The sequence below is a fragment of the Felis catus genome, chromosome B4, assembly GCF_018350175.1.
Source record: "Felis catus isolate Fca126 chromosome B4, F.catus_Fca126_mat1.0, whole genome shotgun sequence".
In the NCBI taxonomy this organism is placed as follows: Eukaryota; Metazoa; Chordata; class Mammalia; order Carnivora; family Felidae; genus Felis; species Felis catus.
In genome coordinates this window covers 29924627-29952440 of record NC_058374.1, presented here as the reverse complement: position 1 = coordinate 29952440, position 27814 = coordinate 29924627, and the positions used below count along the sequence as shown (strand labels likewise).

Sequence of the window (27814 nt, the reverse complement as noted above, 5' to 3'; positions counted from 1 at the left end):
GAGAGAGAGGGAGATGAGGAGGAGAGAGAGAGACACAGACTGCAAGCAGGAGAGGGGCAGAGAGAGAGGGAGACACAGAATCTGAAGCAGGCTCCAGGCTCTGAAATGTCAGCACAGGGCCTGACGTGGGGCTCAAACTCACAAGCCATGAAATCATGACCTGACCTGAAGTCAGACACTTAACCAACTGAGTCACCCAGGTGCCCCAAGACAGTATTATGCTAAGCAACATAAGTCAGTCAGAAAAAGACAAATATCTTGATTTCATTCACATGTGGAATTTAAGAAAGAAAATAAACAAGCAAGGGGAAAAAGAGCGAGAGGAAAACCAAGAAACAGATTTTTAACTATAAAGAACAAACTGATAGTAACCAGAAAGTGGGGGGTGGGCAGGTGAGTGAAATAGGGATTAAGGAGAGCACTTGCTGTGATGAGCACTGGATGCTACATGGAAGTGTTGAATCACTATATATATCACCTGAAACTAATACTACACTGCATGTTAACTAATTGGAATTTAAATAAAAACTTTTTTAAAATCATAAGGAAAATGCACTTATGGCACTGTATTGTATTTCTTGAAAGAAAAATCTGCATATAAGTGGACCCATGTAGTTCAAACCTGTGTTGTTCAAGGGCCAACGGTTTAATAAATTAGAAAGATAGCAAATAAATGATCTAATTTTACACCTCAAAGAACTAGAAAAGAAGAACAAATTAAGCCCAAACATAGCTGAAGTAAGGAAGTAATAAAGACAAGAATGAAAAGAGATTAAATGGAGCCCAGAAAAATGATAGAAAAGATCAACAAGAGTAGGTTTTTTTTCCAAAAGATAAACAAAATTGACAAAGGTTTAGCAAGACTAAGAAAAAAAAAGAATGATAAATAAAACCAGAATGAAAAAGGAGAAATTACAACTGACAGGACAGAAATTCATAGGATCCTAAGAGACTACTATGAACAAATATAAGCCAAGAAATTAGATAATCAGGACAAAATGAATAAGTTCCTAGAATTATACAACCTACCAGGACTGAAGCAGGAAGATACAGAAAGTCTGAAAGACCAATTAACAAGTAAGGATATTACCATGTAATCAAAACCCTCTCAGCATAGAAAACTCCACAACAGGATTGTTTAACTGGTGAATTCTACAAAACATTCAAAGAAAAACTAACGCCAATCATTCTCACACTCTTCCCAAAATTTGAGGAGGAAGGAACGCTTCCAAACTCATTGCATGAGTCTAGTATTACCTGATTCCAAATTCCAGATATGGACAATACAAGAAAAGAAAACTACAGGATCATACACTATAACCAAGTGCAATTTAACCTCGGGATACAGGGATATTTCATCATACATAAATCAATAATTGTGATATATCACAATTCATTTAATAGAATGAAAAATAAAAATCATATTATCACTTTAATAGATGTAGAAAAAGCATTTGGCAAAATATAACCATGATAAAAACCCTCAACAGCTTAGGTGTATAAGGTATGTAAGTCAACAGAAGAAAGGCCATATATGACAAACACATAGCTAATATTATACTCAGTGAAGAAAAATGTAAAGCTTTTCCTCTAAGATCAGGCACAAGACAAGTGTACCCATTGTCACCACTCCTATTCAATACAGTACTAGAAGTTCTAGCTGGAACAATCAGGCAAGACAAAGAAATAACAGGTATCTAAATAGGAAAAAAAGAATTAAAAATTTTGTTATATGCAGATGATAAGATTTTGCACAGTTGATTCTTGAACAACATGGGTTTGAACTGCATGGGTCCACTTATATGCAGATTCTTTTTGAGAAATGCAGTACCGTACTGTAAATGTAGTTTATCTTTTATGATTTTCTTAACATTTTTTCTCTAGCTCACTTTATTGTAAGAATACAGTACCTAATACATATAACATTAAAATATGTGTTAATTGTTACATATTATTGGTAAGGTTCTGGTCAACAGTAGGCTATTAATAGTTAAGTTTGGGGGAAGATAAAAGTTAATACACATATTTTTGACTGCACAGGGGATGAGCACCCCATCTCTGCATTATTCAAGGGTCAACTGTCTATTGAAAATCCCCAAGACTAAAACCTGTGGAATATGAGCAATGAGTTTAGTAAAAGCTACAGGATGTAAAATCAATACACAGTTTCTCAAAAAGCTAAAATTAGAATTATCATATGATCCAGATATTACACTCCTACCAAAAATAATTGAAAACAGAGACTTAAACAGCTACTGTACACCATGTTCATTGAAGCATTATGCACAATAGCCAAAAGATGGAAGCAACCCAAATGTTTATCAGCAGGTACATGGATAAACAAAAGGTGATATATCCATGCAATGAAATATTATTCAGCCATAAAAAAGGAATAAAGTTCTGATACATGCTATAATATGAAGTTTGAAAACATTATGCTAAGTGAAATAGGCCAGACACAAAAGGACAAATATTATATGATTCCACTTATATGAAATATAATAGGCATGTTCATACAGATAGAAAGTAAATTAGAGGCTACCTGGGGCTCAACAGAGGCAGGAATGGGAGTTATTGCTTAGTGAGTTTCTTTTTGTGGTGATGAAAAGTTGTGGAAATCGATGTAGCAATGGTTGCACAACATCACGGATGTCATTAATGCCACTGAATTGTACACTTAAAGATAATTAAAATGGCAAATTTTATGTTATGTATATTTTACCACAATAAAAAAATTTAGCAGATTGATTAAACTCAGGCCAACAGCTGGTTAAAATTTGTAATAAAATTTTATTATTTTGTTATTGAAAAAAGAAAACATCATGATCATGAGAATATTTATCTCAGATAACCTGGTAACATAGGTGAAACAGTAGAGATACTCTCATCTCAAAGCACAATAGAAGAGTAACTCTCCTGCCTGCCACATCACAACCATTTAATTTTGTTTTGAAAGTTCAAGCTAATCCAGTAAGATATGGGTCAATTATTAAAGTTATATATGTTGGTTAGGAATAACAAATTTATCATTGTTTTAAAATATATAAAATATATTATATAAAACACCTAAAGAATCTGGCTAAAATATTAATTATTTATACCACAAATCATCTTTTTCTCTGCTATCCCTTGATGAATTTTTGACCTGATATTTTATGTTAAAAATTCATAATGCCAAATACTGTTATTTGGTTGAGGCAAAGCTATCAGTTCTCTTTTACATAGATCTTAGTTGAAATAAACTCTTTGGGTAATATAATGTTAACTCACCAAATTAATTTTTACAGATTGGTCAATTTATTTATGTATTATGTGATGACTCTCCAAGGAGTTATTTCTATATTTAATAATGTTCTATATTTAAAAATGTCCCTCCATTTATTTATAATTATATCATGGGAAACACAATAAAAAACTCACAAAACAGAAAATCTTTTTACCTTGAAATTCTCATTTCTTGGTTAGTTTGTTTTTCAGTCTTACTTTATAATTTCTCTTCTACAACAGCAACCTTAATAATAAAAGTTATAATAAGTGATTTCAAATTATATATCTTGGAACTCTGATTACCATCTTCCAGAGCAACAATTTTTACTCATATCTACAATGTTATTGCAGCAATGTTTTACTTTTATATCCTGAATGTAAACATAAAAAACATGAGAACATTAATGGATCTGAAAGGCATTTGAGAACATGTGTGTGGAGGGAACCCAAACTATATTGTGATTCTCCTCATAAATAATTCCAAATAAATCATGTTAATAATGATCATGATTCTAGTTTAGTTTTATATTTTAGTCTGATTCAATCTCTAGACTAACTCAACTCGCTTATGAAATTATTTTTAAGGCCACTCTAATAATTTCTATGATAAAAATATACTGTAAATAAATTCATATTAAATATATATAAATAACCCTTTTTATCATTTCTACCCAGGATTTTTGCTCTAAGATTTTCCTAATCAAATACTGTTTTAACAAAATCAAGTCTAATAATGTTCTAGGGCTTGTTTAAGGTATATAAAATCATTTCAAAACAACTATGCTTTCACAATTACCTTATTGTATAAAAATATTTTTTCTAGATGAAACTGAAATGAAAATTTCCCTGTCTCAGTTAGGAATTGTATATCTTTTATCATTTTAACTCTAAGCCACAACTTCTTTATCGACACACCTTAGAATTTTTTGTTAAAATATTACTATGATTCTCAAATATTAAACATCCTAAATATAAAACAGATTGGGTTAAAAAGGCATACTTTTTATTCCCTTTAAATAAGAACATATTAATGAGTTTTAATTAACATTTACTTAAAATATTAAAGGAGTCTAGCAATTCAAAGTAAACAGCTTTCAAATCATTGTACCTTTCAAATCATCTTACCTTTGAGATGTCACTACCCATCGGCTTCCTTTTAGTCACAGGGGGTTAAATGAATGATTCTGTCACTGTTTCCTTCCCTTGAAGTGATGTACTGACAGACAGTAAATCTTCTATCTCTTTGATAGTAATCTTGTTAATGATTTATCATGGGTCTTTAATGGAGGTATATGGGATAGGTCTTTATCAGCTGAAACTTCATTTGAACTCCTTACAAAGTCTGACCCATCTTGAGAATTTAGGATCTGTGAAAGATCTGAAATAGCAGAGCTAGCTCTTTTCTTCTCTGAGCTTTAGAATTACAAAACATCTGGTATTAGATAATGTGAAGACATTTTTTATTTGTAATTGAAGAATCATTTTCATAATCTATATGAATAGTAAATAAGCAATCCTAATAATTAATTAATGGTAATGCAAATATGAAGTTGCTGCTAGATAGCTAGTTGAAGGTAATATATTTTCTGGGATTTAAAACAGAAGTTACACTTAAAATACTTAACATAAGAGCTATTCGAGGTCATAACAGGCCACAGAACAAAAAATATTTGGTCAAAGTTGAGCACAAGACATTTTGGAGGATGCCCTTAAGTACATTTATTTCAAAGTTGTTTTTCCACAATTTCATTTCAGAATGAAAATAAAAATAAAAATTTCTCTATAGCAGTTTTAATATTAAAAGATCACTGTCTTCCACAAGAGTCCATTTCCAAGCTCTGAGTTAGTTTTCTTCCAGGTAATAATCATTTATTCTTCACCATTTGGCAGGATCAGCTTATTAAGATTCCAGAACTAGGGTAACCATATGCCATCGTTTGCCTGTACAGTCTCAGTTTATGCCTGCCCTAGCTTTCCAGGTTAGATGATAATTTCAATGGTCAAACTACCTGTGTTCTATAGAATTTAACATAGCTTTTCTATCCCTACCAAATACAACAGAGTTTGATGGCTCTTCATTTTATACAGCTATTACTCCAGTTAATATGATTTGCCTAAGATGCATTGCAATGTCTAAAAATAATTTAAATTTTAGTCACACAGATGCAAAACTTTACAATGTTAACTATTGCTACCCATCTTAATCTGTTCACTTAGGATGAATTTCAAACACCAGAGTTTGGATTATAAAAAAGACAGGTATGGAGGACAATTCTGAGACCAAAACGGTAAGATAATTCATGATTAAAAAGAAATATAATAGGGGCGCCTGGGTGGCTCAGTCAGTTAAGCATCTGACTTCAGCTCAGGTCATGATCTCATGGTCCGTGAGTTCGAGCTCCGCATCAGGCTCTGTGATGACAGCTCAGAGCCTGGAGCCTGCTTCGGATTCTGTGTCTCCCTCTCTCTCTCTGACCCTCCCCCATTCATGCTGTCTCTCTCTGTCTCAAAAACAAATAAACATTTAAAAAAATTTTTTTAAAGAAATATAATCTGACAAACAGATTTTTGTGTTATTTTTTTAATTTTTTTTTTGTGAGTGTGTTATAAAATGAATTCCAATATTGAAGTAAAGAGAATAGGTGGCTGCCTGTCCTAAATTAAGGGTGATATCTCAAACTCAAACATGATTTAATACTTTTATTAGGTATTGCATTTTAAATGACTGGTTAGAAAATAGTCTAACACTCTTCTGGAAACTATTTTTGAAGATATGTCCTATAGGACTGTTGTCATTAGGCCACTGAAGCATAACAATTGTTCAAGCACATGATATAAATTGATGTTTTACAAACATACTGAAGCTATACACAAATCACCACTCCTGTCACTAATATTACCACACAGCTATAAGCAGAAAGCAAAATATTTTTAAAGATTTTGAAATGTTTATTAGGGGATATCATTAGTCACTTGATTCTACACAGATAAATGATCCTATTATAACAATAGAGACAAAGTGTGGCAATCTCGAGAACAAGGCCTTAAATACAATACAAAGAATATAATAGAAAGTTTATTTATAACCATACTTCCAAATACAAGCATTCCCCACTTATACTGGCTCCCAAAATCATAAAGAACTATTGAATAACACCATAATAATTCTGCTGAGGGGAAACAAGAATGAAAAATACTACAAAGGCATGTAAGCAGTACTGTGTTCAAGCTCACATCAGCCAAACAGATGGCTCTAAGAAGTGGAGACAGGCATACCTTCAAGCCCTGATGTTTGTTTGGATTATAAAAGAAAAGAAGAGGAAAGGGAAGAAGAAGAGGAGGAGGAGGAGGGGAAAAGAAGAGGAGAAGAAAGGAGGAAGAGGATAGATAGTCTATGGAAGGCAGCCTATATTCACATAGAATATAATAATGATTTGCCCTCTCCCTGTTCTTTGGTAAATTATCAAAAAAATATATGTTATGTCTTGCTAAATTTGCATAATTTGTTGTCCACTTTTAATTAAGATTCTTTCTAGTTATTATCACTCCATGATAAAACACTACAATATAATAGCATATGTATGAGCATGTATTTCAACAGATATGATGTAAGGAGGTTGACAGTATTCTGCATTACAGCCTTCAACATTACTGAAGTAATATAAAGAATAAATCTCTTGGGGCACCTGGGTGGCTCAGTCAGTTGAACGTCTGACTCTTGATTTTGGCTTAGGTCACGATCTCACGATTCGTGAGATTGAGCCCCACATCCGGCTCTGCACTGACAGCAGGGAGCCTGCTTCAGATTCTGTCTCTCTCTCTTTGCCCCTTCACTGCTTTCCCTCTCTCTTTGTCTCTCTCAAAATAAATAAACATTTAAAGAAAAGAATAAATCTCCTCTTGCTTGCTAAAACATCTGTTAATTCTGAAGATCTGAGCATTGCATCCTTTTCTCACCAAGCAAATAGATGTATAAAATCATAATCTGTTATGCATATCATCATAGACACCCTTTTAACACATTGTCATCCAGGCAAAATTAAAGATTTCCATTGAATTACTGCCCTAGTAAGATATTTTGTCTGTTTCTGTTCCAAGTCCTTCTTTTTTTCAGCTTTCCTTATTAACTCCATCCATTTTCTAAACTGTCAACACAATCCCCAAGGCATTTCCCTCCTTCCTTAGGAAAAAAAAATTCTCTTGTAAGTATTATTGATATATACACTGAACTTTTTTTTTTTTAATTTTTTTTTCAACGTTTATTTATTTTTGGGACAGAGAGAGACAGAGCATGAACGGGGGAGGGGCAGAGAGAGAGGGAGACACAGAATCGGAAACAGACTCCAGGCTCTGAGCCATCAGCCCAGAGCCCGATGCGGGGCTCGAACTCACGGACCGCGAGATCGTGACCTGGCTGAAGTCGTACGCTTAACCGACTGCACCACCCAGGCGCCCCTACACTGAACTTTTAATTATCAATGGAAATATAGAGGAGGATGCATTTGATATTTTTATCTGCAATAACAGAAGATGTGGAATGCATTCCTATATCCAAGGAAAACAAAAGATCTAGGATTCAAAGTATGTAGTACAATCTTAAATGATTCTAAAAATTAACTTTATAGGAAAATTTCAATATAGCAAATGTAAAATTAACATTCAAAAATTATCAAATTTTTATAAAAAATTATAATTATCATTGGTCAAATTCTTCATTGTAATTAGTTTCAGCTAGAAGGAACTAGAAAGGAACTCAAAAATTAGAAAAGATTCAGTAAAAACAAATAATTAAAAACCTGGAAAAATTAAATGTTAAAATACTAGAATTATTTCACCTGGAGAAAATAAGGCTGGTGGACTACTTAGAAATAGTTTGTAAATGCGTAAATATACCTTACACTGAAAATGTTGACTAGCTACAAATAACAACTATTGTGAATACTGAAATAATTAAAAATAGGACTTAAACTATAAAATAAGGAAATTATATGAAACAAAAAAGGGAAACTATTCTAACACTAGAAAAAACAAATGGTTGGCTAATAAGGATGATAAACATATTTTCTTTTGCATGGCCCTGGTAGATATTTCCCTTTCCCTAGTTGGTAACTTGGCAGAGATTCTCAAAATCTTTCACTGATACCTATAATGTTGGACGGTGAACTCCCTCCAGATGCTCTTTTATTGACATGTCTACTTTCCCTTCCTCAGGGAGTTTCATAGTTACAGAATCATCTATTTTTCTCTGCACCCCTCCCAACTTCTCTATAAATATATAAACTAGAATGTGAATAGGATCCTTTCCCTAGAGTACTCTTATCTGTCAAGTTATCTCTAGCCCAAACATTCCTTGTGAAAAATGAGTTTGGAATATTGCACGTATTCTGCTTCTACTCTGCTTGTAAAGTTTTTTTTTCTGATAAATACTATTATATTGTAAAAACATACATTGTGTACTAAGTTGTATATGACTTATCTGGATATTATAGCTTTTGAAAACAGAAATAGTTTGATTGGGCCACCACTGAAGTGGGAAATAAACTCACTGGAAGCCTTACATCAAACTGTTGAGTTAGAATGGCCAATATCTCAGTGGCCATATTATACATAGTCACTAAAGCCTCAGAGAGGAAAATTACTTTGCCAAACTAGAATGGCTAGAGCCCACATAGCCACAGAGATATGAGACACCATAACCTCGAAGTAGGTAGGACAGCCACGTAGTCCATAGACCACTGAAGCCCAGAAATGGGGGAAGATTTCTTAGAAATCCTGGAGCCAATTTGCTATAAAAGAAAAATCTGGAGCAATAAACTTAGAAGTAGGTGGCTACAGCACCTTCTTTACTAAGGTAAAATCAAAGAGGCTAAGTCAACAAAGCCAATACTGAAAGTTAACAGGCCAATACTAAAGCCTGAAAGGGACTTACAAAAATTGGATGGATAAGCTACTTTGTTGTTGGCCTCTCTTGAAGCTGAAGGGAGAAAAACTATTGGGCTGATACAAAATTTGGAATGAACAGTTAACACATATAGGACAAACTGAGATGGTGCCCTGACCTTTCTGGCTCTCCAGAGAGTGAGTCTCAAGCATTCCTAAACTGGCTATATACTGAATCTTACATGTTGTGTAGAAAGGAATTAACATAGCAGGGCTGAGACTTTTATCCTTAAATAGGCCTATTTATAAGATTGGCTCATGGCTGGCATCTAGGAAGTTGCCAGGGTTCCCACTATTCCCAGTACTGATAAGAGTGGCTTACTGTGCCAAAACTGTACAAAACAATGTGCTTTATCCTGAACACCTGCTTTCCTTCTGGGAGTATGTATTTCTAGTATATTGTAGGCACAGGGTATCTATATGGCAAGCTACCAGTAAAAAAAAAACCTGGATACTGAGTCTCTAATGAGCTTACCTGGTAGACAACATTTCATGTGTCACAATTTGTTGCTGGAGTAATTAAGCATGTCCTATGTGACTCCACTAAGAGAGGACTTTTGGATGCTTATACCTGGTATCTTCCAAACTTTGCCCCATATACCTTTTATACATACATATTTATATATATATTTAAATATAATATTCAAATATTATATTTTATATATAAATATATTTATGTTATATATAAATAATATATTAAAATATATACAGATAATTTATTGTCAAGTTAGCTAACATACAGTGTATACAGTGTGCTCTTGGCTTCGTGATTCATCACTTACATAAAACATCCAGTGCTCATCCCAACAAGTACCCTCCTCAATGCCCATCACCCACTTTCCCCACTCCCCTTCCCAACCCTATTCCCTTCCATCCTCAGTTTGTTGTCTTCATTTAAAAGCCCCATATACTTTTCGCCTTTGATGATTTTGCTTTGTATCCTTTTGCTATAATATCATGATAATGACTATCTGCTGAGCCATGTAAGTCCCCCTAGTAAATCACTGTACCTAGGGATGGTCTTGTAGACCCCCAACACAGCTGGTATTAGGAGTGGTATTCACTAGAATGGCCTGCAGATGCACTAAAATACGAACAAAACATTGTTTGGGAAAAGAAATTATGAAAGGTTGGGATGGAATATGATTAATTTTAGGTGGCTATGAAGTCATCTATGGTATGAAGTAGCAGCTGAGAGGTAAAAGTTTACCTGTAGAATTTGAAAATAATACATCCAACTCCAGGAGAATTGGCTTGCTGGACCCCCTGGCTACTTTTCTGGTGAAATTAAGGGAAAAGATGCAGCCTGGGTGAAATCTTTGGTGTTTGTTCTCTCCACCAAGTGGGAGGATAAAGGGCCTAAACATACCCAAAGGTGGGCTTTGGATATGCCAAGGGCTGTAAAAACCAGTTTGTAGTCACTTTTTCCTTCAGATGGAAGAGAAAAAGTTTAAATCAGCTCTTAGTGCTGAAGCAAAGCTTTAAAAAGACCAAAGGGGAAAAAAGTGGAGGTGGGGGATAGGGTTGGGGTGGGGGGGTGGTCTCTAGTCTTTTCTTCAACCCAACACTGTTAGTGCTGTAGCATTACGCCCTTCCCCTTGCATTCCAGCTTAGATCTCTAATGTTAACCCTGTAAATGCTAAATGTATTGCTAGTATACATTTGAAATGAGTAAAAAGGACAATATTTTTAAATGTTTATGTATTTATTTTTGAGAGAGAGAGAGAGAGAGAGAGAGTGGGGGAGGGGCAGAGAGAGAGATGGAGGGGGACAGAGAATCCCAAGCAGACTTTGTGCTGTCAGGGCAGAGCCTGATGGGGGGGTGGGGGTGGGGGTGGGGACTCAGACTCATGACCTGAGATCATGTGAGATCATGACCTGAGCTGAAATCAAGAGTCAGATGCTTAACCGAATGAGCCACCCAGATGCCCCCAAAAAGGAGAATATTTTAATGGCTTTGTATTTTGTAACTACTGCATTGGTATATGATAAAAATTGATGTGAAATGCTATATTTTTTAATTTCATAAATGCTAGAAGAATCATCCTGATGAGGGAAATCTGCAAAGAAAATATACTAATGAAATTCTGTTGCCAAGGGTAGCTTGGAATTTAAATTATTTAGATATTGAAAATAGGTTAATATTCCATAATTCACGATTTTTGCCAATTGAAAGCTCTGGAAAAGGAAAGGCAACAGGGGCAAGAGAGGCAATCCCTAAATGAAAATACACTTTTGGAGTTTTAAATGGAAGCTTCTGGTTGCCAATAGGGTCTTGTAAAATCAGACACTTGACTCTTAAAGCATGATAATTTTCTGACCTGATGTGCATATTTTTGAGTGAGTCAGTTTGGGTTGTAAGACTGACAAGGAAGGTTTGGTAATGCCTTGATTGCCATTTGGACTTGTAATAGGGCTCTCTGTCTCTATAGCATCTCAGCTTTGCTACTAATAAAAATAAAAATTAATTAAAGAAAAAAAAAGCTAACTTGAAGATCCTGATTGCCTGGACCTGAAACCTGATACTGTCTGCTATAGGCTGTTCCAGCCTCAGCATGGGTTGTTCTAAAGAATGAAAAGCATGCATGGGCTTAATCAGACTCTGGGGACACTTACAGATTTAGGACACCTGTCTTTTGAGTTCCTAAACTCTCAAAACATCATGTATGTAGACTGGACCATCTGGATCACAAACAAATATCCACAGAAAAGAGCTTGTTCTCTGATGAAACCATCTTAAATTCAGCTGCTTATCTACTCTGTGTACAGAGACTAACTGCCTCCCTTACTTTCCCTGCTGAAAGTTGCAAGTTGGGAGAGGTACATCTCAAAGGACTGTGGCCACTGCATGCTCTTAATAGATCAAACTGTCACCTCCCTCTATCAATGTTGATTATTGTGTTTGACTTGCTAGATTAGTTGCAGTTTGCAACAATGGACTGATACTCTGACTCCACTTCTCTCACCTGTCTCCTCACCTGTGGTATACACACCTTAGTAAGTTGGTTTGACTATTGAAACAGTTGTTAACACCGAGGGATTGATTGTTTTTTCTAGGCTGCTCACTGGATAAGTGATCAGAACATCAGAGATGGGAGGTTATAGCAAATCCATTTTGAAATTTTTGAAAATTCAGAATTTGCCCTAATTTCCAAACATGTTGTATCTTTCTGGTTAGCACACATAAAAATGCTTTTCTGAAAAAATGCTTTTGTCCTTCTTAAATACAACTCTCCTTATCAAAAAATATGGATGAAAGTAGAACATGATTTGGGAAAAAATGTAAAGTTTTGATTACTAAATGAAAACACTGATTTTTGTAACACCTGACAAAAAACAAAACCCCAGCACCTTAGGAGGCACTAGAGAGGGGGAGGGTACTAATAACCTTTGTTTTTCAGAACTATTCCAGAAGTCTTCCCCTCTTTCTGAAGGAAAATGCCCTGTGCTATCTTTCCACAGTGCTGAGAGCACTCTGAATTCAAACTGACTCCTGAGACCTAAGATCACACTTGACAGTGCTGATTATGAGATAGCAGGGGGTGGCCCAAATTCTGCACTTCCCATGCAGAACAGCTTCAAGTGTCATCTACACCTTCTAGGTAGATTAACTGGTGTCATTCACAAGAAAGAGTGTTTGGAACTGACTGCTTTTGAGCAGTCCTTTTAAAACAGAAGGACTCAACTAAATCAATCCTAAGGTGGGAGGCCACCTGGGAGCCCTGTTCACCTCTACTGCCTAAACTAATGTAAGTGCATTTGGGGTGCTCTAACAATTATCAAGTCTTTGTTTCCAGAGGTACCATGTGTCTGGGATTTTATATTTCTTGTATGTGTGCCCTGACTGTCATGATAAAGTCTCAGTCCCAGAAAGCCTTCTTTCTTTCTGTCAGCTTCAACTTACTGGCCAGAGTTGGACAGTTCCTGAATTAGTGCTATAGGTAAGGTGAAGAAAAGATCAATATAGAAAATGCCACTTGGCATTCTAAGATGGGATTTGTTTTACTAACAGAGGCCAGGACTCCTAAAGATTATAACTGAGACTAATAATACAGGTTAGTCTCACCCTAGAGGATGGGAACTCACTGATAACAATTTTACTGTAAAAATGTGTTAGCCACAGCGGTGTACTGCACAAAAAAAAGAGTGAGCCCAGCAGGATTAAGACTACTTAGAATTACCTGATTTCAAGGTTGAGTCTTGGCCAGCGTTTAGGAACTTGGATTTGGTGAGGGTTCCTACAATTCCAAGAACTGGTAAGAGTGGCTCACTGTGTCCGACCTGTTTGTACAAATATTGTGATTCATGAGAATACCTGCTTTCCTTCTGATAGCCTGGAATTTTAGTAACTGGCAGGTGGAGGGTGCTACATGATTAGCCTCAATAAAAACCCTGGGCACCAAGTCTCTAATGAGCTTGACATTTCATATGTATTGCCATAATTCATTGCTAAAAGAATTAGGAGCATCCTGTGTGACTCTGCTGGAAGAGGCCTCTTGGAAGTTTGCACCTGGTTTATTCCAGATTTTCTCTCATGAAACTTTTTCCTTTACTGATTTTGCATTGCAACCTTTTGCTATAACAAATTATAGCCATGATAATGACTCTAGATTGAGTCCTATGAGTTCTGCCCCTGATGGGAATGGTCTTAGGAACCCCTGACACACAGGGCTACTATTTTTGTACTGTATATTACAAACAATTTTGCTGCTTCTCTTAGATTATATAACTGACATGGAAGTTCTGAAATACTAAACCGAGAATAGATACACAGCCATGCTGTTTGGATAACTACCCTATTGGTCAAATACCTGAACTTGGGATGAACTGTGCAAACCTACCATTCAATAATATTCCATATAAAAAAAGTAAGCATAAATTACTCTCAAAACAAAATTTGACGCATGCAGGGATGCTATGGAATGCCAATATGTCTGGTTAAAAAAACATTGGGCACTATAGTTGACTATTGAAGCTTCAACAATGAAAAAAACAACTGTACCCCCTACTCAAGTCTTTGTCATTACACCAGCTACTGAATACATTGCCACCACTACAGATACATGTTGTAGCAAAACATGCAACATACCTTTACTATTCCTTCTTTGGAATATTTGAATTCCTGACATACATTTTTAATAGGTGGAATAAAACTAGCACAATGCTAACTGGTAGCAATTTCAAGACATTCTATTACATAGAGGACAGTGGCCCAACACTAAAGAAGTACTGCTTGTTTTCTAGGCATATCTGATTAAAGATAGTTTTAAATGAAAACACAATCCAGGTCCTGTCATTCAAATGAATTTTGGGGAGGGGATCATTATTTGGACAGTACCAAGAAGACAAATTTATTGGCCCTGCAGCCCCCAGCCACAAAGGACTTTCTTCTTTAGGTACTGATCACATCACATTCTACACGTAGTAACTCTTCAAAGTATCTGTATCACAGTAACTAATTTTAAATGGAAGCTCCCACATTAAGAAGTTATGGAAGAGTTTCAGGCATCACAAAAACAAGTTTTAACTTTATATCTGCCATATTCTTCAGACTCATGGGATTACAGATACATGACGTAAGCTAACTTTTACTGACCGGAGCTTTTGGCAACAATACTTCAAATTATTTGTCAGCTCCTGGGTCTCTGAACTCAATTACTTCTTCCCACTGCTAAATATCACATGCCTTTGGCCTATTACTGGGCCTTAATGTGGCACATTTTCTCACTTTTCAACCAAACATTCCTATTCCATGATGGATCTTCTCTAAAATCTCATAAGGTGGTACAAGTCTGGGAAAATTCTATTAAAAAGGCAACTGACTCAGCACATTCAATCAAGGACCAATCCTAGTCCTTAAGACCTTGGCCAAATTAACAAAATATGTCCACACACTCACTAGACACAGAGATACTCCCCTGCTGTTTTAACCAAATCACTGACTTAGACCTCTGCTTACAAGATTTGCCACCAGATAAGAAAATGATTCACTGATCCAACAGCCTCTCTCAAAGATCCTAAAATCTAATGAAGTGCTGCATTTGTCCACCACAATAACGGTAAGTTTTTATAATCCCATGGAATTGTACATTCTTCAAAACTAGGTGAATTTCAGGCATCGTTCATAGCCACAGAGTACACTCTTAGATTGAATTATACTTTCATTGCTAATGGTCTAGTTGCATGGGTGAGGTCATTAGGCCACCCAGGACAAAACTATTAAATACACACACTTTCCCTACATTTTCCCTGAGACATTCCCTACACAAGGAAATAGGTAGAACAACTTAAGTAACAAACCCAATCCTTATTTTTTATGTGTACATTGCCCACGAGAAGGAACTAAATCTAAAGGAAAATATCTGAAATGAAAAAGCCAATCAAGAATGTATGACCATCATGTCTACTATGGACTTGGGGCCATCTTCAAATCTATACTACCATGAAGGAATAAGATGTTTAATAGGGAATTTATCTAGAAGACAGAGAAGCCACTGTTGCCCATCAACCCCATTCTATTTGCCATCTAAGTCACTTTCTTTAAAAACAACCTCTGTAGCACTTGTCAATCCAGCTTCCCCTTGTTGTTTACAAGTTATAGGCTGCCATACCCTGTAAGGGCCTCTCTGCAATGGTTGAACTCCACTGCACTTTGGAAATAAAGAGTGAAAGAAAATATTGTTTCAAGATAAATAATATATTCCCCTTCTTTTTTTCACTCTTGCTATGATCTCAGTGGAATGGACAAAGCACACTGTTCATTTAAAAGATGGACATTGTGTTTGCATCATATTCTTCTGCAAGCATCCTCTTTTAACCCTGCAGGTGACTTCTGAGGGAAAATAGTAACTTTGGGGTCCCTGCTGAATTTATCATTGCATAACAATGACAACCTCATCTCTAGGAAGGAATAACAGATCTCAGTTTGTCAGGTGTGAACATACCTGACCTTGGGAAATGGTTGGAGAGGGGATATCAAGGGAGATAATGAATAAATTTCTCTCTTACTGCAGATATTATATAGATATTCCAAAAGGGCCATTTTTGACCATTCAGGAAGTAAAGCTTATAATGACTCTGTGTGTTTGTGTGTGTGTGCGTGTATGTGTGTACACATGTGTGCATGTATGTGTTTATGCATCCATGCTGGTTTTGCACCCAAACTTAACCCACCGTGGACCATACTGGCATCTTTCTCCCAAGCAATACTGTGGAAATCGTTGTAAGAACCCGGTGTCAGCCAGACCTAATGAAAAGACATATTAGTAAGACCCCAAGACCAAGAAGCGGACAGAGGAAAGACAAATCTCTGTTAGGGGATGGCCCTGGCGGCTCTCTCCATTCTCCCTTTTGGTTATTTGGCAGAACTGGCTCACCAGGACTGTTGAATGGAAAAACAACTCTCACTGATACCAGTTATGTTAATATACAAATGCTTACTCCTCCAGGAGTTACCTTTTTCTAACAAGACCATTGCCCTAAGCAGCCGTAACCACTGTAACACGATTGACTAGATGTTCTCTATCCCCTCCCAACTCTTCTATAGTTTTGTAGTGTTATGTGAGGAGGAAATCCCTCTCAGGAGCACTTCCTATGGAGAATTCAATGTGCTTTTCCAGGGAATAATGATAGTTTAGGAGATATTGTACCCCTCACTATTTCTTCATTTGTAAGATTTCCTCTATAAAATCTACCTTACACCTACAATTGGGGCCACTAGTAATATGTTTCTTGCACAACCATTAACTGAGGTAATTATAAAGTCTCCTTTAGAGTTTTTAAAAAGGTAAAAAGGGAGGTAAAAAAAAAGGTAAAAGGTAAAAAGGTAAAAAAGGTCTCTATTTTTAGTTTATTCTGGTAAAAATTGGAAAGGGGCAAAATATTTATTTCTTAATTAGATAATCTCTTTTCTTGATACATAATACCTTCCTTTATCACCCAATCTAAATTATCCTCCCCTGTGACTCTATCAGAAAGGGAGTTTTATTATCTTCATTTATTATTCTTTAAAGTTATCTTGTTCATGTATTTCCACTTGTTTATTGCCTCTCTTTCCCACTATAATGTAAACATCACAAGAGAAGAGAGCTTATTTGTGTTATTTATCAGTAAAATCCAATGTTCAAAAGAGTACCTGACATATGAAGGGGAAAAAAATATTTGTTGAATGATTAAGTTTAGTGAATAAATGAATGAGTAAATTTAATAGCTACTCATCTAATCTATGAAGGAAAAAATGGACACATATTAATAACCTTTCTCTTTTGTATTTATGTTTTTGTGTTTAATAATAAATTTAATTAGTATTGGGGAAGAAAGTTGTAAAAAAAACATTTAGAAAAAAGTTGGATGTGTAACTCTTAAAAATAAAACACCAAGAAATAGTTAACATTTTCATATCCAAAAAGTGTAAATTTCAATGCCATAAAACATTTAAGAAAAGCTAACACCACATATGATATGAAACATAATTACTAACATCTATTGTGTTGATTAAACATTTGCCATTAACTCATTCCCTAAACCAAAATGAACGGCTCAATGCTGTAAAGCGCAAAAAAAAATGTACTTTATTGTAATCAATACCATATGTCTGTTCAGGTGGGATCTCCTTGCTTCACTCGCATCCACTCTCTGAAGGTTTGGGACACTTTTCCAAAGAATTTCAGAAATTCTATTAGGATCTAAGAAGTAACCCAAAATGAAGTTTGATGAATAATATTATGTCATGGGCTTAACAGTTTGAATTTTTATTATATTTAGCAATATTCAACCTACAGCTGTTAAGGGAAATACTATAAAACCTATCAAGCGAAAGCAACCTATTTCATGTCCTATCTCCCATTTTCTACTCAGTTTAAACTTAAAAAAAAAATTACTGGTCTTTCCCTGGCACACTGTATAGATTCTAAACACCCTTGTCTTTGCTTCAACTGTTCAGTCCACACATAACACCTTTTCTTCATATTTCCCTGTTAAAATCTAACCCAGCTATCTTTCTTAAATTAAATGCTGTTACTCTCAATACAGCCAGAAACAACTTTTCCTTCTTTTTGGTGCATCTCTTGGTAACTTTTTATTGAAGGCATCTTCTGCATTATAATGTACTTATTTATGTACATGTCTTGTCTGTCTTACTAGAATATTAATGCATTGAGGGCAAAGATGATACAGTTGTCATCTTTGTATTATATATATACATAATACCTAGCTCAGTGCTTTGCACAGCATGGACACTCAGTCCACATTTCCCTGTTTGTACTAAATTTAATGGAAATAATCTTCCTCCTGAAGTTAGAGAATACTGTATGAATTAACATTAATAGGGGAAAAAGCCATTTAAGAGGAATTTTTTGATATTCATTCTATGACCTTTTTCTATTCTTAATGTCCTATATTCCCTATCATCCTCAGTCCACTATTCCCCATACAACCCTTCTTTCATTCTTCCACTTCATATTACTCTTAATTGTGACTTATTGGCCAATAAGTCTGGGCTGGCCAGAATAGTAACTCAAAGTAACACTATCATAACCCTTCTTCAAGATTTTTCCAAAAGCTCATACACAGTATCTGAGACTGCCTTTACTATGCCTTCATAGAAAGTAGAAATTCTATTTAAAATAATTTCATTTAAGCCAATATTTCTACACTCTGAGATTCACCAAATGTATAGTCTATCAAATTCAGCAACAGCAACTAAACATTCAATATTAAAAAAAAACTTACATGAAAAGTTATCACTTCATGTTCTTCAGGGTGACAAATTATTAGCTTTCCAACATTTTCAAATCCTATACTTCACCATGTGTCCACAGAAAAACTACAGTAGTATGCCATACTCGACCATAATCTTAACATGAATATAAGAGTATCATGCTTTATTTGTTTCTATTCCTACAGTTCATAGGCTGTTTAAGTTCCAATTAAAGTTGAAGACAATTATTAATAATTTTTCTTATATCTCATCACATAGTCATAATACTGACCATATATAATCATAATGTGAAGTAATAAATGACAATAACTCTACCCATAAGTTTATAAAGCAACAAATAAATGTATAATCTTCTCCTGAGGTATCAAAAAAATACTTTTAAAATTTAGTCACTTCAGTCAAGTCAATGACTGAAAAGAAATATTGACATAGTTTATTCTCATTGAATAGCTACCTAACTTATTGACAGAATTTGCTGTTTCACTAATCTATGTGGTTCAGGATTTCTGTTTCTTGACTGGTTTGTGAATAGGTCTGTGAATCATAACATATTAATCAAACAGACTCACTCACTAGTGAAAACTGTAAGATTAATTGGATACATCAACCAACTCAATTATTTATGTGCATGCAAAAATGAATGATTAAGCAAAAATGAAATGCAAAAAAAAATTTTAAGTGAGTTGTTTCATGTACAGAGGTCATGATTCTGAATGAGGTAAGTAATCCCACTCATAAGTGTTTTTCCCAAGATAAAAAAAAATGTTTTTACACAAAAAATCATTTTTTTAAAAAGGGTCATGTTCAGTTTCTATATGAAAATTTAATTGTTGTTGGGGCAGGGGGCACGAGGGAAAATGGCTTTGTACATCAGATCTGGTCCTTAGTGTACACTTTTCACTTAAAAATTTGTATTTTCACAGTATCCAAAATTGTCAATCTTTGACAACATCTACAGTTTAGACATTAGTTTCAAAGAGTACAATATTGTAAGCAAAGATATAAATCAATGAGTTTTATGATACTGGATGGATATTTTGCATTTTAGGCACATAAACTGACAAAGATTAAAGAATATTTTTAAATGTTTTACCTTTTGTCAGCTGGGCTTCCATTTGTGAAAATTGAGATCTGTAATAAAGAATACTAAATTTAAATACACTAAATATGCACATCAAATGTTTACATTAAATTAATCAGAAAAATATCATTCAAAGCAGGTTTTAAAATATGACAATTTGTAAGATTAACGTGTCAAAAAAGCTAAGAAATTACCATAGTTGGCATTGGAAGAAATATTTTAGAAGATGAACTACTACCAAAATTATATTTCTAAATGAAAGCAAAGAGGGCTTTATATTTATAGTAAATAAAAACTAAACATATCCATTACATAATTAAATATATCCATCACATAATTGTTCAATCTTTTTAATATTCTTTTGAAATATTTATACTTCAAATGCCAATAGTATACTAACATGGTGATACTAACACATAGTATACTAATATGATAGTGCTTTTTTATAATTTAAAAAATTTGTAGGGGTACCAGGATGGCTCAGTTGGTTAAGCAACCAACTCTTAGTTTTGGCTCAAGTCATGATCTCACAATTCATTCCTGAGATGGAGCCCTGCACTGGGCTCTGTGATGACAGTACAGAGCCTGCTCTCTCTTCCTCTCTTTCTCTGTCCTACTCCCCCCACCCCCCAACCAAAATAAACGAATAAACTTTCAAAAAGTAAATAACTTGTAAAAGTATATTGAGAATCCATGCTCAAATCTGGATGGAACTGGAGACTGTGATGCTAAGTGAAATAAGTCATACAGAGAAAGACAGATACCATATGTTTTCACGCTTATGTGGATCCTGAGAAACTTAGCAGAAATCCATGGGGGAGGGGAAGGAGAAAAAAAAAGAGGTTAGAGTGTGAGAGAGCCAAAGCATAAGAGACTCTTAAAAACTGAGAACAATCTGAGGGTTGATGAGGGGTGGGAGGGAGGGGAGAGTGGGTGATGGGTATTGAGGAGGGCACCTTTTGGGATGAGCACTGGGTGTTGTATGGAAACCAATTTGACAATAAATTTCATATATTGAAAAAAAATGAAGTCTAAGACAAAAAAAAAAAAAGAAAAAAAGAGAATCCATGCTCAAAATATGCTTATCGAGGTGTTTGATCAAAAATGTAGGAATCTAGGACCTCAAGAGTGTGATTTTATTAATAGATTACCTCTTGGGAAGAGAACATGTTTTCCTGTAGCATAATGGGGATACTAGATTTTATCCTAGGCCTGAATTTTACCTAACTCAGTTTCTTTCATACAGAGATTAGCTAGCTTTATCCTTACCCACCTGTGGCAAAGACTTCTGGTGTTCAACAAACTAATTTTCTTTTCTTAAGGCACATTACTAGTCTACATTTCTAAGTCCCTCCTGCAATTAAAGGTGGTAAATTAATTATGAGAGAAAATGATGTGCACCCCCTTCCAGCCTGGTCGGTGAAAATGACTCATGTCTGGTCTTTCATCTTCTTTTCTAGTAGCTGGATGTCTATGCCCAATATGGCCCAGCAAGCCAATGTAAGATGTCAAAACCTCCATATACCAGGATACCTGAATCAACCTATAGAGCAGGACTCCCTAACACAAACACACCTGAACTTCCCAGAAGTATTTACATGAGGAAATAAGTGTCTATTGTATGTGAGTCATTGCCTATATGTGACAAGAGTTGGCCTATATACTAAGTAATATACCACCGTGGGTTTTCATATGGCCTATGTAGATAACTAGACAGAAATAAATGATAATAAAGGCTAACATTCACATAGTCCTTCATGATATACAAAAGCATTTCATAAACATTATCCCATTTTATGCTAACATTCTTATACAGTATTATCATCCTCCATTAACTAAGAGTTTTATAGAAAAATATGTTTTGGGGCGCCTGGGTGGCTCAGTCGGTTAAGCATCCGACTTCAGCTCAGGTCACGATCTCGCGGTCCGTGAGTTGGAGCCCCGCATGGGGCTCTGGGCTGATGGCTCAGAGCCTGGAGCCTGCTTCGGATTCTGTATCTCCCTCTCTCTCTGCCTCTCCCCCGTTCATGCTGTCTCTCTCTGTCTCAAAAATAAATAAACAAAAAAAAAATTTTTTTTAAAGAAAAATATGTTTATATCCTGATACATAGAAATGATAATAGGTCTTACCCTAACCTCTGCTTTAAAAAAGACTACTACTACAATAAGCAGCTTTAAAAATAGGTATGAAAACAAAGAGGAACTACTTCTGACATATGTCATTAAGATGTAAATATGACAGGCCTTTTATGTATGTAATCTAATGTTCAGTAGTAGGAGTTCTAAGTATTTTTCTTTCACTCCTTTTAGATTTTAAGTTTCTGTCACTAGTGACACAGAGTGATAGGCTGGGAGATTCTGGCACACATACACATAAACTCTCATTTTGAAAACAACAAAGAAGAACACTAAAGAATATGAAATACTATTAAAGAAATGAGAGACCTGACAATAGCTATACTGCCACAACAAGGACAAGCAAAATTGTCTTCTCTACAACTTTGCTTTCTTTTCTTGAACTCTTCCCATTATTTACCAATAAAGTTGCTTCTGTGTAGACTGTTTTACTCTTCTAAGGCATGAATCTATTCTGAATCTATTATATTGATAAATCTATTGATCTACTATGAATCCACTACACAGCAGAAGCAAAAATAAATTCTTCTTCAAGAGTTTTTTCTCCACAGATAATAGCTGTACTTGCAGTGAGCAAAGCATAACACATCTACTTAACAAATCATTATGTTGTATACATGAAACTAATACATTGTGTGTCAACTGTACTTCAGTAAAAAGATAAATGTGAAGAGAGCTTTTCCCCATAGTTTTGCATTTATATTTAATTTTATTAACTTATAGCAAATTCTCTTTAGTCTATGAACTCCTATTTTTTTCTGGCTCTCAAATGGTGTTTATTAAATGATCATTCAAAACTAATACATATCTAATTTATAAATTTGTATTCGAGATAATGAATTGTGATAACCAAATGTAAAAGGCAAAAAGTCCAAGCCAAAACAAACAAAAAAAAAGAGGGCACAGGATTTTTTTAAAAAACATATACAAATGGAGTAAACAAAAATATAAAAGACAAACTTCTTACAGCACATATTACCATTTTTCTTTCTTGTACTGTTTCCTCTATTTTGGTAAATTCCTTACCTGTGAATGTTCTTGGATTTTTGCATTTGTCTTTTGTCTACCTGAAGCTGTAACTAATGCTTCCCTTGTCTCTTTTTCCAATGGTATATGTTTTGAATCTTCAACTTTTATTTTGCTAATACCCATTTCCATTGTTGTCTTGGTCTTCTCTTCACGATTAAGTAATTCTTTCTCTTGATTTAGGAAATAGTCAAGTTGATGCTTAGCGCTTTCAGCTTCCTGTTTGTAAAAAAGTAACCATTTATCAAGCATTTATTTGTGACATTTTTCTGACAATATTACAACTTTCAATAATCTCACTATATTCACGTCCACATTATTTTTCAACTTTATTTGTACTAAGCTGGAGGAAGCTAAATTAAACCATGGCTATAATCCACAGTTTAATCCATAATTAAAATTAAAAACTGTGAAAACATCTTCCACTTTGAGGACTATTATTTTTTTAAATACCTATTATTTTTTTACAGCTCTAATTATTACAGAGGCATAATAAAGAATAAAAGGTATATATTATAAAATGTGATAGACTGTAACCAGGATAATTAATACCTATAATATCAAATAAAAGAAAATGTGGAAAATAATTTTTTCTAGACTATAATTTTTCTTTAAAAATGCCACTTTTAATAATTTTTTAGTTACTTAGATCAACAAAAATAAAGTTCACAAATAATCTCACCATAAACAGAAAACTCACTGTTAACATCTGATATATTTTTTCATTGTTTCTAAATGTAACTAATACATATATGTATTTTTAAAATTTTTATCTATACTGGATTCTACTATACATATACAATATGTTTTCTATTAAATAATGTTATAGATATGTTTCAATGACAATAAATAAACATCTAAATTAGAATAGCTAATGAAAGTACATTTAAAAGTATACTTTTATTTAGCAATATTTTTTATGAGTGGACACAGTGGTAAATTTTTGCTCACAAAATTTTTTATATTATACTTACTTAAACAAAATCACTTTACACTCTTTTCTTCTTTTTGATAAATTTTTATAAGTGCAATGATTCAATGAAAGTCCTATGTCATCCTCAAACTTTTGCTGTGTATTTTCTTACAGAAAAGTATTAATTCATAATAATAGAGTAACATAAAAGATTACTCATTTCAACATACATCCACAAATACTAGACATTTCTGTTCCTAAGATTTTTACCGAAATGGTAGATAAAAAAATTCTACCCACTATTATTTTATTTTCATTTATTTGATAACTAGTGAGGTTGAATATATTCATATGCATTTACTACCCTTTTGTGTTTCTAAATTACCACCTGCCTAATTGTGTCCTTTGTCTATGTAGGGGAAGGGCTACTCATAATTTTCATATATTTGTAAAAGATATTCATATAAAACATTTTCTAAAGAACTGCATTTCTCTTTATATCTCATGATTTTTTACCATATAAAAGTTTTAAATTTATAGTAGCCAAATACACTAACATATTCCTTTGTTAGTAACATAATGCTTAGAAAACCTTGCTCTAGCCAAGACCATCTAACTGCTACCCAGTATTCCTTCTAAGATCTTCATACATCATTTATTAATTTTGATTCTTAAATCAATCTACAATTTATTTTGGTGTATCTCATGATACATGAGAATTATTTTTTCATAGTGGTTTACTTTTTGTGACTATTTTACCTTTCTATGAAAATTTTCTTTTTATTTATTTTTTTAATATGAAATTTATTGTCAAATTGGTTTCCATAAATACCCAGTGCTCATCCCAACAGGTGCCCTCCTCAATGCCCATCACCGACTCTCCACCACTTCCACCTCTCATCAACCCTCAGTTTGTTCTCAGTTTTTAAGAGTCTCTTATGCTTTGGCTCTCTCCCTAACATTTTTTTCCTTCCCCTCCCCCATGGTCTTCTGTTAAGTTTCTCAGGATCCACATAAGAGTGAAAACATATGGTATCTGTCTTTCTCTGTATGTCTTATTTCACTTAGCATAACACTCTCCAGTTCCATCCACGTTGCTACAAAAGGCTAGATTTCATTCTTTCTCATTGCCACGTAGTACTCCATTGTGTATATAAACCACAATTTCTTTATCCATTCATCAGTTGATGGACATTTAGGCTCTTTCCATAATTTGGCTATTGTTGAAAGTGCTGCTAAAAACATTGGGGTATATGTGCCCCTATACATCAGCAGTCCTGTATCCCTTGGGTAAATTCCTAGCAGTGCTATTGCTGGGTCATAGGGTAGGTCTATTTTTAACTTTTTGAGGAATCTCCACACTGTTTTCCAGAGCGGCTGCACCAGTTTGCATTCCCACCAACAGTGCAAGAGGGTTCCCATTTCTCCACATCCTCTCCAGCATCTATAGTCTCCTGATTTGTTCATTTTGGCCACTCTGACTGGCTTGAGGTGATACCTGAGTGTGGTTTTGATTTGTATTTCCCTGATGAGGAGTGACGTTGAACATCTTTTCATGTGCCTGTTGGCCATCTGGATGTCTTCTTTAGAGAAGTGTCTATTCATGTCTTCTGCCCATTTCTTCACTGGATTATTTGTTTTTCAGGTGTGGAGTTTGGTGAGTTCTTTATAGATTTTGGATACTAGTCTTTTGTCTGATATGTCATTTGCAAATATCTTTTCCCATTCCGTTGGTTGCCTATTAGTTTTGTTGATTAGTTTTGGGGTGTCTTTGCTGTTATGCTTCTATTTCCTTTAGGTGTCTGTTAGATTTTCTATTTGGGATTTTTCTTGTTTCTTGAGATAGGCCTGGATTGCGATGTATTTTCCTCTCAGGACTGCCTTCGCTGCATCCCAAAGCGTTTGGATTGTTGTATTTTCATTTTCATTTGTTTCCATGTATTTTTTAATTTCTTCTCTAATTGCCTGGTTGACCCATTCATTCTTTAATAGGGTGTTCTTTAACCTCCATGCTTTTGGAGGTTTTCCAGACTTTTTCCTGTGGTTGATTTCAAGCTTCATAGCATTGTGGTCTGAAGTGTGCATGGTATGATCTCAATTCTTGTATACTTATGAAGGGCTGTTTTGTGACCCAGTATGTGATCTATCTTGGAGAATGTTCCATGTGCACTCAAGAAGAAAGTATATTCTGTTGCTTTGGGATGCAGAGTTCTAAATATATTCTGTCAAGTCCATCTGATCCAGTGTATCATTCAGGACCCATGTTTCTTTATTGATCCTGTGTCCAGATGATCTACCCATTGTAGTAAGTTTGGTATTAAAGTCCCCTGCAATTACCACATTCTTATCAATAAGGTTGCTTATGTTTGTGATTGTTTTATATATTTGGGGGCTTCTGTATTCAGTGCATAGACATTGATAATTGTTAGCTCTTCCTAATGGATAGTCCCTTTAATTATTACATAATACTTTTCTTCATCTCTTGTTACAACCTTTAATTTAAAGTCTAGTTTCTCTGATATAAGTATGGCTAGTCCAGCTTTCTTTTGACTTCCAGCAGCATGATAGATAGTTCTCCATCCCCTCACTTTCAATCTGAAGGTGTCCTCAGGTATGAAATGAGTCTCTTGTAGATAGCAAATAGATGAGTCTTGTTTTTTATACATTCTGATACCCTATGTCTTTTGATTGGAGCATTTAGTCCATTTACATTCAGTGGTATTATTGAACGATACGGGTTTAGAGTCATTGTGATGTCTGTATGTTTTATGCTTGTAGTGATGTCTCTGGTACTTTGTGGTCCTTGCAACATTCCACTCAGAGTCCCCCTTAGGATCTCTCGTAGGGCTGGTTTAGTGGTGATGAATTCCTTCAGTTTTTGTTTGTTTTAAGGCCTTTATCTCTCCTTCTATTCTGAATGACAGACTTCCTGGATAAAGGATTCTCAGCTGCATATTTTTTCTGTTCATCACATTGAAGATAATCTGCCATTCCTTTCTGACCTGTCAAGTTTCAGTAGATCGGTCTGCCACTACTCTTATGTGTCTACCTTTGTAAGTTAGAGCCTGTTTATCCCTAGCTTCTTTCAGAATTTTCTCTTTATTCTTGTATTTTGCCAGTTTCATTATGATATGTCATGCAGAAGATCGATTCAAGTTATGTCTGAAGGGAGTTCTCTGTGCCTCTAGGATTTCAATGCCTTTTTCCTTCCCCAGATCAAGGAAGTTCTCAGCTATGATTTATTCAAGTATACCTTCAGCCCCTTTCTCTCTCTCTTCTTCTTCTTCTGGAATTCCTATGACATGGATATTTTCCTGTTTGATTGCATCACTTAGTTCTCTAATTCTCCCCTCATACTCTTGGATTTATTTCTTTCTCAGCTTCCTCTTTTTCCATAATTTTATCTTCTAATTCACCTATTCTCTCCTCTGCCTCTTCAATCCGTGCTATGGCCACCTCCATTTTATTTTGCACCTCATTTATAGCATTTTTTAGCTCCTCATGACTATTTCTTAGTCCCTTGATCTCTGTAACAATAGATTCTCTGCTGACCTCTATGCTTTTTTCAAACCCATCGATGAATTTTATGAATATTGTTCTAAATTCTTGTTCCATTATATTGCTTAAATTGTTTTTGATCAATTCGTTAGCTGTCACTACTTCCTGGAGTTTCTTTTGAGAAGAGTTCTTCCGTTTCATCATTTTGTGTAGTCCCTGGGGTGGCTCCAAACTG

General features: G+C 34.8%; 1 protein-coding gene across 1 annotated transcript in view; it reads right to left on the bottom strand.

Annotated features, from left to right (window-relative positions):
* CCDC7 (coiled-coil domain containing 7) overlaps nucleotides 1-27814 on the bottom strand; it is a 407709-nt gene that overhangs the window by 261571 nt on the left and 118324 nt on the right. Inside the window, 7 exon segments of the mRNA XM_045062653.1 lie at nucleotides 4485-4520; nucleotides 4523-4645; nucleotides 13389-13488; nucleotides 17794-17891; nucleotides 20019-20086; nucleotides 21338-21360; nucleotides 23169-23387. Of these exon segments, the coding sequence (XP_044918588.1) occupies nucleotides 4485-4520; nucleotides 4523-4645; nucleotides 13389-13488; nucleotides 17794-17891; nucleotides 20019-20086; nucleotides 21338-21360; nucleotides 23169-23387 (667 nt within the window).